Source organism: Zerene cesonia, chromosome 18, assembly GCF_012273895.1.
Source record: "Zerene cesonia ecotype Mississippi chromosome 18, Zerene_cesonia_1.1, whole genome shotgun sequence".
In the NCBI taxonomy this organism is placed as follows: Eukaryota; Metazoa; Arthropoda; class Insecta; order Lepidoptera; family Pieridae; genus Zerene; species Zerene cesonia.
In genome coordinates, this window is record NC_052119.1 from 2,090,102 (window position 1) to 2,104,817 (window position 14,716).

General features: G+C 31.3%; 3 protein-coding genes across 3 annotated transcripts in view; 2 read left to right on the top strand and 1 right to left on the bottom strand.

Annotated features, from left to right (window-relative positions):
- Positions 1-715: 715 nt before the first annotated feature.
- On the top strand, positions 716-3,456 carry LOC119834113 (keratin, type II cytoskeletal 1-like). The gene is made up of 3 exons (XM_038358401.1): positions 716-1,666; positions 1,790-2,082; positions 3,223-3,456. The coding sequence occupies exons 1-3, from the start codon at positions 883-885 to the stop codon at positions 3,361-3,363; spliced, it is 1,218 nt and encodes a 405-aa protein (XP_038214329.1). The 5' UTR covers positions 716-882; the 3' UTR covers positions 3,364-3,456.
- Positions 3,457-3,991: 535 nt separating this feature from the next.
- On the bottom strand, positions 3,992-9,797 carry LOC119834003 (probable E3 SUMO-protein ligase RNF212). Its single transcript, XM_038358271.1, has 8 exons — positions 9,692-9,797; positions 9,540-9,604; positions 9,344-9,463; positions 8,063-8,192; positions 6,971-7,080; positions 5,943-6,020; positions 5,160-5,254; positions 3,992-4,118 (listed from the first exon to the last, which is right to left on the bottom strand). The coding sequence occupies exons 1-7, from the start codon at positions 9,795-9,797 to the stop codon at positions 5,162-5,164; spliced, it is 702 nt and encodes a 233-aa protein (XP_038214199.1). The 3' UTR covers positions 3,992-4,118; positions 5,160-5,161.
- A 766-nt stretch (positions 9,798-10,563) lies between these two features.
- LOC119834023 (transferrin) overlaps positions 10,564-14,716 on the top strand; it is an 18,083-nt gene continuing 13,930 nt past the window's right edge. The window contains exons 1-3 of the mRNA XM_038358301.1: positions 10,564-10,695; positions 11,063-11,165; positions 14,085-14,224. Coding sequence (XP_038214229.1) covers positions 10,605-10,695; positions 11,063-11,165; positions 14,085-14,224 — 334 coding nt within the window. The 5' untranslated portion in view covers positions 10,564-10,604. The remainder of the gene's footprint in view (positions 10,696-11,062; positions 11,166-14,084; positions 14,225-14,716) is intronic.

The following is a 14,716-nucleotide window of genomic DNA, read 5'->3' on the forward strand; positions in this document are numbered from 1 at the left end:
CTAACTGAAATTTCGATTACATCTATTATTGTCGCATAATTAATTATCATTTCGACTAATTACAGCAACTCAGTGACACAGACAGTTCTGTAACCTTAACTAAGCCCTCGACATATATTCAACCGTAAAAATTCACGTGAAATCGGTTTTTTAAGGTCATAATTTGATACCACTTTAACAAGAATATAATATAACAATAAAGCAGTCATAAGGTCTTTGTATTACAAAAAGTTTATTCAATAATTCTTTAAAAAATACGTTCCTAGGATTATTGTTTAGGTAAGCAAATTAATTAAAACCGTTTGGCATCACGAGTAAATGCACTGATAATTAAAATTTTTCATGTATTATACCAATTAATTAATAGAATGAAATGAAAAGAGTTTTAACAGTACAAAAAAAAATATTTCAAAAACAGTGATTTGAACAGCAATATATTAATGTGGACTTACCATGCACTATCTCGAGAAAATGGATATCCTAACTCTTAAAACTGTTACTATTTCAAAATAAATATATGCAGACTATTTCTAAATATAATACACATTACAACCGATACGCTAATAGCAACGGTAAAATTTCATACAGACATTCGAGAAAACGTAAAAGTTTACGTTGCGTAAATCGGCCCACTGCCACCTCCAATGAACTGGAAAGCAAGGTCGAAACTAAGTCATTGTATTTTAACAGTAACGTTCTCATTAAGATTAGTTAAGACAATAACACAGGAAGGAAACCACCAAGACCCGAACGGTCGCATGAAAACTATCACGCCAACAATAAAACGGTTTCGTTCCACCAAATTTAACATCACTATAAATAATCACTGCCTTTACGAAATGACATCAGTAGTGTCACGTTAATAACGACGCAATCAATAAGATGTCCTCAGCATTTTTTATTACATCTCTTCTTTTAGTAATTGTGACCCAGGCTGTTAAAATAGAACTAGCAGAAGAAAAAACACCATACGATTATGTAAAGGAGAAATTAGATTCTATGTTAGTGGACGCCAGAAGTGGAATGCCTTTGTCAAGCTCATACGAAGTTGAAGAAAGTGAAGATTATCCTGAAAATTTAAAAGAAGCAGCATCAACAATTCACAACGCAGTATCTGGTGTTGGTTATGGTCAAGGAATTGGTATTGGAGGCTTAGGTGGACTAGGACTTGGACAAGGATTAGGAATCGGTTTGGGAGGACTCGGAGGCGTTGGTGGTTTGGGCATTGGTGGAATCGGTAATGGGATCGGATTGGGTGGTGTTGGTGCTGTCGGGCTTGGTGGAGTGAACGGAGCTGGAATTGGAAACGGAATTGGAGTAGCCAATGGATTGATTCACCCAGGCCTTGGAGGAATTGGTGTTGGTGGAATTGGTCTCGGAAATGGATTGCTCTACCACCCAGTTTTAGGCTCACAAGTACAAGGTGGATATGTAGATAAAAATGCCTATGACGCTGCTCAGAAGAAAGGTGCCGATCATAACGTAGAAAAGTTAGAAAAGAAAGCCGAAGAAGAAGTAAAGCATGGACAAGAAGGATTCCAGCAAGGTGCCGCAGCAGCTAAGGCTGAAAAGGGGGAATCAAGCTTCTTTAAGGATGAAGAAGCAAAAAAGAAAGCTGCTGGAGATGAAAAGTTTTATGAAGGTGGACAGAAAGTTAATAAACAAGGTACGTCATAATTAAATTTTATATTTATTAATTGTTTTTTATGGCATACCTAATAGAAAAATAACACTTCATTGATGTCTACATAATATAGAAGCATTTTCTAAATACCTTTTGTTTTAACAGGAGCAAACGAAGAACAAATTAAAAAGGCAAAAAGCCATAAAAAGGGTCACGTGAGCAAAGGTTTTAAATCGTCGAGTAGCAAAAACGAAGAAGAAAAGTCTGAGAGCTTCTATGATGAGGCCCACGATGAGGCTGATCACAAGGTAGCTGGACAGAACGCTGGTTCGTTCGGCGAGAACTCCCAACAAGGCTTCAAAGGTGCTCACGAAGAAAAGATTCTCGATGCCAATGCTCAAGGCAAGGAAGGACATCACTTCTCAGAAGAAAAGATCGATGACGCTAAGGCGAATAAGGTAATAAAACTTTTATTTATAATTTCCAGTTATAACTGGTTACTACGAAGAATTATATTCAAATATTTTTACCAACATTTGCCCCGTGTTATTAGTTAATATTTGAACTAATATATTACGTAGAAAAAATTGTGTATCTATGTTGAATAATTGATTGGTTTTGATCTTTTTTATTCAATTGTAGGGAAAGTATTGTCGTATTAGAGTGTAAAAAACTTTTTAATATTAATGAACTACGTGTCATGGATATAAGGGTTGTTTTCCATAATTTAATTGCTACTTATAGGTTTTAATCTATTTAAGCTGTCGTGATAGAAGTCAGGTAAAATTTAATTAACCACGTTTACTTTTAACAATTTTTGGACACGATTTATTTACATTCCTGTATAAACATTACACACCTCGACAAGCATAAACAGAAAGTATATATGTATATATATATATATATATATATATATATATATATATATATATATATATATTTTTATGCTAAATGATTCAGAATTTTTTCCCTGGCAAAATTATAAAATAGACCTAGTAATCATACGAGACATAAAGATTTTAAATCTCTTCTTAACAAGTCCTTAACCTCATCTCAGGGTATTGTATTACGAAGGACGTACGCCACATAAAAGTGTTACATTTGCGGTTTTTATTTATACGGTGAAACTGTACTTAAATTGCGAACCGAAGTATATAATAGGAAATAGAAAAAGCATTTTGTATACGCTATTGAATATTCTTTGTTAAACACAATGCGCCGCTGCATCTTAGACTTTCTTTTACATTTCAAGTAAAAAGTGACACGGGAATTGCAGCTTATCTTTTTTATTCATAATCTCTTTGAGGGAATCTGAGTAATGTAAAGCACTTTACTTTATTAAAGTGGGACATTTTTTTATAGAATAAATGGGTCTTAGGAATCTCGTGCTATCCAACGCATTGTATTGTAATAAAGGATTTATTGTTTCATAGATTTGAAGCCTTCATATTCAATTTTGTACATATAAAATTATTTCGCTTTTTCAACATATAAACAATATTGAACAACATAAAAATATTATGAATTAAAATCTGTAATTTATAAATTACTTTATTAATTATATTTATATCAACCTCATATACCTATTTCAATTACAGGGAGAATTTCTACAGAAGGGTTACAAGGGAGGTGCAGAGTTACTGGAGAAATTCAATAACCTTGGTGCTCAAGCTGTGCATGGTCACCAAGAAGCCAGCGGTGGCTATCAACAGAACAAAGGAATATTGCCAATACACTGAGAATTGCTCTGCTTACTACACTTTACACGAATAAATGATTGCTTTTCATGTTTTAAATGGATTTACTCTAAAAATATATAAATATGTTTTCTATTTGTGTTTGTAGAATTATTTATACTTCCTTCCTACACCACCTAAGTTTTAAAGTATACCAAGATAAAACAGATTAAACATCGAAGTTCGGTGGTTTTATAATCATAGACCTTTATTTTTTAGCAGCTTTTTATGTTCGACTAATTTTGTCTAGTCTTAGATAATTCTGTTTAACATAATTATTCAACGATACCAACAAAAGTTATTTTATATACGGAGATAATTTACGTTATAAATCTGTTAACTTTATATTCTTCTAATTTATATATTTATATAATGCCTGTGCCCAAATGAAATTCCAGAATTAAAAACAAACCATAACAAGTCATAGTAGGTAATTAATAATTCATGGCATATGTATTAAGCAATGCATTTGTGTTAAACAAAGTTGCGAATAAATTTCCAATCTATATTTTAATGTTAATAGTATCGACTTTTATAAAAAGATTGACAAACAGACAGACAAAAATAGCAGGGAAATAATACAACGATAGCAATGAATTAATATTTATTAACACAAGAACATGCACATAAAACTAAATAATGAAAACTTCTTGTTTAAACGCAAATTTGCACCGCCATTGCTTCACAAAATACTCGGCGATTTCGTCCAAGGACTGTTGGATGAATAACCGGACTCGTTGCCTTGAGTTAAAATGCATCTTAAAATAACATATTAAAATATTAACGGATGGTATGCGCAGCTTGTAATTATTGCAGTTTTATTGAATACTTTTAGTAAACTATTTTAGGAACGAAAAATTATTACTATCTTATGTGAAGTCCCGTGTCCCCTAGTGGGGTATGGGGCAGATGATGTACATCTGTTTCACTGATCGATTTTCTTTAGGGACAAGTAGGTGATCAGCCTTCTGTGTCCTGCCAGACCGAGACATTTTTTTTTGTGCGTCCCCACCGGGAATTGAACCCAGGACCCCTCGGTTCTACGCTCACGCGTTAACCACTGTACCAAGGAGGCGGTCATTATTACTATCTTATAGTTATCTTTTTTTTCTGTTGAAAAATGTAGTAAGCATGTTATAAAATGGAAGAAATCTCACTTATTGAAATTATATACCGTAACTTTCATATTTTAAATGTTACTAAATTATTTAAATATTTGAATTAAAGAAATAGCAAGCGGTTCCGTCAAGCGGAGAAATATATTCACTAGATATTTCTGTAAGAATTTTAAATGAATGTACCTAATATTTATTTATTTATTTTAACCTACCTACGATAAAAAATAATAGCTCAGAAATTTCGACAACATCCAGTCAAACATGGATAAATAATGCACCACCGAGTACACATTGTACACCCATATTTGAGTTAATAAATATTTATAGCAATTTTAACAGCTTCACAGTAAGTAAAGAGCTGTCCAATGAAATATGGAAGCAGTTGAAAGGTGTCTCTAGTCAATTATTAAAATGAAAGTCAATAATTTAAGAGCCATCAAGCTTTTTGGCATTTCACTGGAAGTATGAAATATATTTCCTTTTAAAGTTTGGGTATAAAAAACATTAATTTTTTATAATGTTTTTGTTTATAAGTCGTAAATCGTTTCTTCTAAAGAATAACCTAGCCATATCCATATATAGGAAATTCATGAAATACAATGAAACTGTAATCTTTAAAAATTAAACATATATAGCCCAAATTATAATTCGCATTGCGTTTTTGTCCTGCACATATAATACCGTTAAAGATTCTTTAAAAAGTGGCTGTACCCGACCGACTCGGGGGTTGGTGGTGTGCACACAGTGGACGATATCTTATTAGATGTGGTGGACCTCTGGAAGAGAATATATATCGGTGTGTAGAATACAATATTATTGTTTAATATTATGTCTAAATAACGGAATGACATGGTTCTAGGAGGGATTTGAAATTGATTAGATAATAATATATTAGATAATAATAAATAGATGATAAAGAATTTGATCAATCGACTTCAATAAAGGAGTCTTGGGGTTTGCTACCTCAAAAATTTACCACTGAGTGTAATGATTTAGACGACTGTTTTAATTTTTTATTTAAAGCTAATATCTCCCCTGTGGTCTATTTTAAATTGAAGGCAGTAATGAATATAAAACGATAAAATAACCTTATATAATTATGGCCTATGTATAAATAACTTTAATCGTAAGATGAATTATTTAATATTTGTTACTTAATTTGCGGTAATACCACTTGTCTCGCCAAATTTAATGAGAGCACAGTCAGCACAAATTTAATGAGAACACAAACATGTTTTTCTTTTTAATTTTATTACATATTTTACTTGTAAAAATTAATAGATAAAAACGTAAATAACACTCATATATTATCCAGTCCTTCCGTAAACATCTTAAATTCTCAAATACTATAAAGCATATTACGTAGAAAAGAACACATGTATTTATTAGCAAACTCATTAACAACAAACAGATCTATATAAATATAACAATTAAATATCTAAATGAGTGTATTCAACAACTTACCTGACTCTGGGAGCTAAAATTACTGGACCGCTGTTTGCTTATCCGAGTAGGGGTCACTAGAGTCGACTGATACGGTTGCTATCGAATTAACTTCTATTAAATATATAAATATTATCGTTTTTCAGGGAATACCCTAATACAAAAAGATAGTGATAAATGTATATTTCTTGATAATAATAGCTTAATTCTAGTATATTACCCTATATATTTTTCCTCGTATAATTTAATGAATAACAATAGAGTGATCTACTTGTATATAAAAAAAGAATCCCTTTTCCGTTTGGTACAGCATCATGTGTGAACTGCTGTACCAAATTCGCTTATTACAATAATATAAAACTTGAAATATGTAAAATAATTAAAGATCATTTAATTTTTACGAGTTTCTTACTTAATAGTTAATTTTTACGAGATAACTCTGATATCCTCTTACATGTAGTGCTGACATAAATTTTGCCTATTTTCTCTGTAGGTTACAGTATTCTAAGCACTAAATAAATCATGTCGCCAATAAGATCAGAATAGTTTTATATTGGGTATATGCTAAAGATGCTATTGAGACCTGAACTCGAATGTAGTTTATAGGTATCTGTGGTAAAAATAGCAAGGCTAGTTATTTTTTATAACTAGCGGTCCACCCCGACTTCACCCGTATATGTCCATCAGTGGAAGAATTTTATAATTGGTCCAGAAGTTTTTTCGGCAATTTTTTTTGATTTCAATCCCCTTAATCGCATAAAAGAAATAAACTGCCTATCTTCGATATAGTTAAATGTAAAAAAGTCAATTGAGTTGTTTTGATGCGAACAGGATAATGAAGCGATCCTGCACACTTCGTGATTCCACTCTATATTTATGTTTTCAAAAAGAAAAATTGAATAAATTCCATTTCGCTTTGATATTTGCCTTAATGCGACGCAAACGTAACGAAATAAAATATCAAAGAAAATGAATATATCAAACATATATTTTCCTTCCACATTATAAAGGGATTTTCCATAAGAATATAAAGAATTGATCCCACTTACGCTGTAAGGAGTGCTTTTCGCGGGCCGCTTGTAAGTGGGCGTGGCTTGAATGAAACCGGGAGAGAGATTACTGCCTGGTGATATTGGGACACTGAACGGGGATGTTTGCTCTAATAGGAATAAATTATCTTAAAATGTGAAGGTGATAGAAGTTTATTTAAACGGCAGATATAGAAATTAAAGATTTTTAACGGATTTTAAACGTGATTTTTCAATATATTATTAAACTAGGGTAATGGATTTAAATATTACATTTAATAAATTGCGTTTAAAATTCGTTAATATGTGTTTAATTTTTAAATGTATCAAATTCACGTAAATTCAAACACAAAGAAATACTAATCGGTAGGTGATTTAGAAGGAGATATTATGTATTTGGCTAGTCATTGTATTTATATACTTTTTGAAACTCTAAAACACACAAACATGAGGTATAATAAAAACTGTTTTTTTTTTATATTTATACAGCCTTCCGCGGCTACTCCCGCTTAATCAAAGGAAAAGAGAATTGGTAACGGGGTTTTACCCGTATAGATCCCTCGACGTGGGAAATTTCCGGGATAAAACTGTCCAGTGTCCTTAAACTATCCTCGTACCAAATTTCATCCAAATCGGTTCAGAGGTTGAGGCGTGAAGAAGAAACAGACAGACAAAGTTACTTTCACATTTATAATATCATAGTAGGGATAAATATCTATACAGAATTTCATAAGTTATAAGTAACACTAAAGCTGATTTAACGCTTTTATTAATATATCATATAAATAGTAATGAAAATTGTTTATTTAGAGCAAAGGTAAATAATGAAAAAAAATAAGACATTAAAACGTTGCGTCTTGCGAGTTCTAAAGATAAATTTTCTTACTATAATATTTTAAATTCCGCACTTTATTCTGTAATCAACAATAAAAAGAAAAGTGTTTGTTTAAATTAGAGCAATAAAATATAAAGTTCTGTTATTGTAAGCAGTCGGAAACACTTCATCCTCTCTCTGATACCAACGAAAACATCAAGTAAAAATAAACAACAATCATGACCTGCTTACAAAAACATAATTCCCTATTATAATTATATCAAAGCGAAATTATTTACTAGACTGGCTCTCGAGTTGGCTTTGTAATTTTTTTATAATCTTCTGGTATTCCTTCAGTTGTTTATGTTGTTTCTGGCACAGTTCTGTCACACGCTTCAGTTCATTACGAGCTGCGTAAAATTTCTTTGTCTGTGGAATGCTTTATGGTTTACTTGTACTCTATGTTTTCGAGTTATCATTTACATTGGAGTCATCGTTGGACGAAAATTTAATTGTCTTTATTTGTCACAAAGTAAAGAAATATATACACTAGTTGACCCGGCAAACGATATTTTGCCTTAATTTTATCATTCAGTGGTATGAAAATTAGATGTTAGTCGATTTTCATTTACTCAATATGGATATTAAATTTCATGAGAGTCGGTCCAACCGTTTGCGAGGAGTATGGTAACTAACATTGTAACACGAGAGTTTTATATATAAGTAGTACCTATTCAATGTTCATATACAAGCATCATTCGTTATTTTATTAGTAACTAGCGGTCCGCCCCGGCTTCGCTCGTGGTATATATAGCTTATAGCCTTCCTCAAAAAATGGGCAATCTAATACTGAAAGAATTTTTCAAATCGGACCAGTAGTTCCTGAGATTAATGCGTTCAAAAAAACAAACAAACAAACTCTTCAGCTTTATAATATTTGTATAGATGAAAAAACGCGATTCCCTACTCATTATTATATCGTTTTCATACATGTATAATAACAAAAAGAAATTTTAAAGATAAAGTCTCTCTATACACGCCTTTGATGTTCCAAAAATAGCGCTTGTACCGATTTTCCTTTAAACAGCTCAAATTAGAACGGCGTTAGAAATTTCGCTTACAAAAAGGGTCTGTTAATTAGGTAAAGTTAATTAAGTTCTGAGCACGAGTTCTGAGGCGCTCTAAAAGCTTGCGGTAAGTGTCGTTCTGTTACCGTGAAAGATAAATAACCTTTGATACTAATAACTATTTGTGTACCTTTGACCCTAAAAGGAATTAATTTGGGCGCCTCAAATGTGGGTGATATTTTACTAGCCGACTACGGGGAAAGGGTTTGAATTGGTAAATTCTGAGTTGTTTGTTATATCACTATACATTTGTACGTGAATACTATAAAAATAGTGTAAAAAGTAACCATAGCATTAATTTTAACTTCAAAATAACGTTTTTAGTAACTTATATACCTAACAATTTATGCGTTTTCAAACTCTGTGGTATGTAGGTACTTACTTGAAACTTTCATCGCAATTTAATTAATTTTAATCAATTTCAAAACAAGTCGGTTGTTATGGTTGGCTTACCGACTGTAATAAATACGATAGAAGTCTACGTCTGTGCTGTCGTTGAAATTGTATAACTTCACAACTCTTTTTTATTATTTCTTCAGGGTCTGTAAAATAGTCTTGAATATCTGGGTTCATCTATAAATAGAGATGCGGATTGATTTTGAATATATTTTGCCTGGATTCATTACTAAAATTTTGTGGTTTTACTCACGTCAGGTACCAATTTCATCATAGAGCATGGTGCCCTGCATACTAAACAAGTATTTTCTTTTGAGCCTGTTGTAAAAATATATGATTACAATTATTTAATCCACGATGCAAAACACAAAATTTAACACCTGTATTAAAATAAACGAAATTCACCATTGTTCAAACAATTGTTGCAAAACATGTGACCACATGATGTTAGATGTAAAGTTATCCCAGGTTCCAATTGAACAAAACAATTGTTGCAATGTATCCAATCCATTCCTGTTAAAAATTTATGACAGTCTATTCGATTTTCGATTTAAATCTAATAACAGCATTTTTTACATTTGTTCATTGTAATTTGATTCGCATTAATACGCGCCATTCTAAAATTCAAAATGGCGGTCTATATTTTTTTTTTCGTTGCCATGACAACACATATTTAATTTAAAAATAAAAATCGTTCTTTACAATGTTAAATGAAATTAAATTGTATATTATCTTATCTGTTTGAATGAAAAATAATATTAGCAAAGTACAATGCAAAAATGTAAAGAATGTATTAAATAAAATGCGCGGGTGAACACTCTTTGCATTGTTATTAAATCGCATGTTCTTAATGTGCAATGGATAAAAAATTTATTCATCCTTAATATGAATTCCTGCAAAGTAGTTACATACTTATGCAAACAAAATACAGAGTCAAACTAGTTTGACCAAACTAGACGTAATTTTACATTAACCACGAATAGAATATTGTCTAAGCTGTGATAATAATGAAATATTTAACATATCCATTACAATTAAATTACAACCCAAAAAAAATCTAACTTAAAATCTGAAAAAGGGATATTGTATCTTTTTCTTATTTTTTATAGTACATTATCATTACAAATAGGTTTGTAACTACTATAATATGTTTTTGATTATTTTATAACTTAATTATTGAAACATTTTTCTCATAAAACAACATTAATTATTGTTTTATCTACACTGAGATTGCAAAAAGAAGAATAATAATGTTGATAGCACATGAATATATAAAAGAACACGACGAAGCATCGTCCAGTCGTGTTTACATCCGCGCATGGTCAACTGCTTGACCATGACTTTGAAATATACGAGTATATTATTTTTGTTAGCCTTGACCTCTCTAAATGTCAACTGTAAATCCGCATGTACGGTTCTTTACTTTAATATTTTTTATTGTAACTGGCTGAAAGTGCGTAAAAGCTGTATTATATGGTGACAAACTTATTAAAAAAAATCCGTTTTTGAATTTCGAATTGTTGTGTAAATTTTTATGACGGATTTTGGTAACAAATTTTTTTGAACGTTTATCACGAGAGAAAATATTTGAAAACAAAATCTTTTCACCAAAGCATTAAACAAAACAAAAAAAAGTAGTAGAAATGTAATTTATTATAGTATCAGCGTAGCTGTAAATATAATATGGCGTTTATTAGCTGTTATATTAAATGCTTATTAACGTTTCGAAAATAGTGTATAAGTTATTGTGTAAATGTGTTTCTCAATGGATTTTAGATAAGATATGTGTGCCGGCGCAGCATTTAAAATCATGTGAAGAGATGCTAGAAATCCCCACGAAGAGCAAAGCTTTGTTAGAATGTATTCCAGCAAGAGATAGGTAAGACAAAAACAGTATTACTTTGCATTCAATTTATTAGATGGGCATGGTTTTTGATGATACTTTCTTTGGAAAAACTGCTTTTGCTTATTTAGAAGCGCTCAATGATGATAGAAAAATCTACTTGAACTAAAAAATGTCTAAGCTTACTTTTTGGTTACGTAATCAAACATTGTGTGACAAATAAAGTATGTGTCTATCTGTGTGAGGTCGTTATTAAAGTTTATTTCAACTCATAGAATACCTACACGGGCCCCAGTCCGCACTAAATCCTACGTTTAGAGGTCGAGAAACGTCCCGAAAGAGTTGTCCCGGCTTAATTAAATTACGCTATCAAAGCGTCAGAGTAATATAAGGTACATATGCATAAAAAACAAATGTCGAATTATCAATGTTTTGCCTTTTTTTATTTGGGAAATGTTTACAAGAAGCATAATAGGCGCTGAATAAAATGTTATAATTTTAAACATAGTAATGAAACCTATAATATATTGAAATAAAATTTGCACGGCAAACGCGTAACTTTACCTATTCCTTGAAACGCAAATCATAGTTTCGATTATACTTAGTCTATACAATGCTACCCACGTTGGCTCGAACAGGAAAAAATACGAAGAATTCATTATTTTATATTTATCCGCAACGTGTACTGATTGCAAATTCTTATTATTCTTTTGAGGCTAGTAAGAAGGTACATATTTTAATTTCATTCCGACTTTATAGCTAGAGACATGAGTGGATAATGTGAATAAATTAAAACATTTATAAGCGAAGTTATAGCGGTCTACATATACACTTATTATGTATATATATTAACACCTATTAGGACAAAGGAAGCAAATCCTCCTTTTTATAGTTGGTCGTTAGCAAAACTTGATATAGAATGCCAAGAGTTTAATAAGCCTATATTATATACTAAGTACGATAATAATATCGTAAATCGGAATGTTTATAAATACAAATATAGATAAATATAAATATACACATTATCATCATAATACATTATTATTTATACACATTAAATAAATTCGCACTTAAGTTTTGGAAGATAACTAAAAACGAAATATATTATAAAATACATCTGATCATTTTAGATACTTTGTATAATAATACAGCTCTAAATGATTCGTTGACGAGTCAATAATATTTTCGAATGCCTCTATTTTGTGCTAATACACAATATATTTACCATTACCGTGACAAAATTCACCCACACGACCTTTTCCTAAAAGGGGATTCAATTGTCTCGAAGCAATTTCGTCGAATCATATGATATTAGTTGGTGATGTGGCTTGTTATCTAAAGTGATCAATTGAAATAACCAACGAAAGTAGTACCTATGGCTTGTTCGTGGACAATTTTCTTATTATACCTACGTTAAATAACACGACGGTTACCGAGTTTAATCATTTTCTTTGAAAGCATTGCTTATCTTGACACTATCTATTTAAACAGTGTTTCTATCGAGTCCCTTAATTATTTTGAAATGAATGGATCGGGCCTGTTAAGGATATTTTGATTATAATTTTATTATTATTTACTTAACCAGTAATGGATTCGACAATCAAAAGCCATGATAGGATTAACATTGCTGTTAACAATAATTTAAACAATGTCTCGAATGCAATGATGAAATATTGAACTTACAACACTCTATATTTATCCAATCTCAAAAGAAATAGAACGTTATGGTAACACAATTTTCTTAAGCTTTGTGGAACAACATCAAATGCAGTTCTTGAATTTTACGAGTTCTGTTCTGTATCACTATGAAGATTTATTTTATGATTCCTCTGAGAACGCCACGTTATTTGAGCTAAATAAGAATAATGAGTTTTTATTGAGATGTGTTTTCCTGTTCAATGATGATATGTATAATATTTACTTTTTAGCGGTTATACCAATATACATTTTGTCGGATATAATAGAGTTTACTTTATAAAACAAATAGTGAAATTTTATTTTCACGGTCAAACCAAACATAAACACAAAACATAGTGCTTACCTATATTATGATTAATAATTCGAAACGGAACGATCTCTCCGATTGATTTCTGATGATTTAACTTATATATAAGTTGATTGATGTTTGTTTGTTTGATTGATGATTGTTGATGTATACATCAAAAATCGCATTAAAAGCAACCATGTGTCATAGCTATAGAGCAATCACAGATTACATGAGAGCAATTAAAACTCAATTACAATTAAGTGAAGGGAAATGATATGAACAATGTGGGTCTTTACACTTTATACATATACTTACCCAAATATGAGGGCCAAAACATGAAAAACAAACAAATAGTAAAAAAACAAAGAAACGTAAAATCACGCCCTCGTACACCTTAAATTAGTACATTTATGTGAATAACATTTGTTTTAATTTCCCATTCATCACCTATACAAAATCCCAGATGTATTTAAGCACCAGCCTGAACGTGTCTAGACTCCAATAGTAAACAATCGTAGATCTCTTGAATTACATATAAATCTCACTCTATCTTCCAATCTGTCCTCAGGGGCTTTACTGAGGCTAGATCATTAATCCACGAGAATTAGATCTTTTCTTGAAGATTTGTAGCGAACGTAGGTTACCTACTGAAGAAAATATTTTATTTCTCCTTTCAAGTATTTCTTGGGTAAATACGTTGTATTTCGATTGTCATGTCTTAATGAGATCCGATGGTCTTAAATCTTGAAAAATACTATAATTTTTAAGAATATCGATTTGAAATATTTCATATCAATTCTACCTAGGATAAAAATGTGTCTAACGTACGTCAATTTTATATAAAAAAAACATCGCATAACGATAGGGCGCCTATAATTCCTACAATAAATATTTCAATAGCCGTTAATTCACTATAATCCACATAGCTAGAAATGCTTATTTAAGTGGTAAAAATATAATTGTTGCAGGGTGGAATGCCTAAATTACGTGCAGCAAAGACAAGCTGATTTAGTGCCAGTGGATCCCGAGGATATGTACGTCGCCTCTAAAATCCCTAATCAGGATTTTGTTGTATTTCAAGAATATAGAACTGACGAAGAACCGGATGGTAAGACAATAGTATCATAGTATCAATTAGAATCACTCACTTAGTCTTACACAGAGTAAACTTGAAGAAATAATTTAATTCTGGCAATCCTAACAGGATGAGGTTGGAAGGATAAGAGATAAATTCATAAAATTTTTGTATTTCTTATTTTAAAATAACCCTATAAACGTGTTACTGGTCTCTATTTTTGTAAAAATGTGTTGCTCATGCAGCACCAAAGAATAATGTCATGCTGCGTACATACATACATCCTCAGGCTTACCGATCTTGTATTTTAATACAGTACCTGGATGACCGAGCTTTGCTCGGTTTAACTTCGTGAAGTTTCCAAGATCGTTTAGGCATTTTTAAGTGTTTTTTGTCTTCTTAATGCACGTGTTGTGCATTAAGAAGACACAAAACAATATAAACAATTAGTCTAACCTCAAAACAAACACTCATTGACTTCGTTACTTAACAACGCCATCTGCTGGAACTTTAATTATTCGCCAA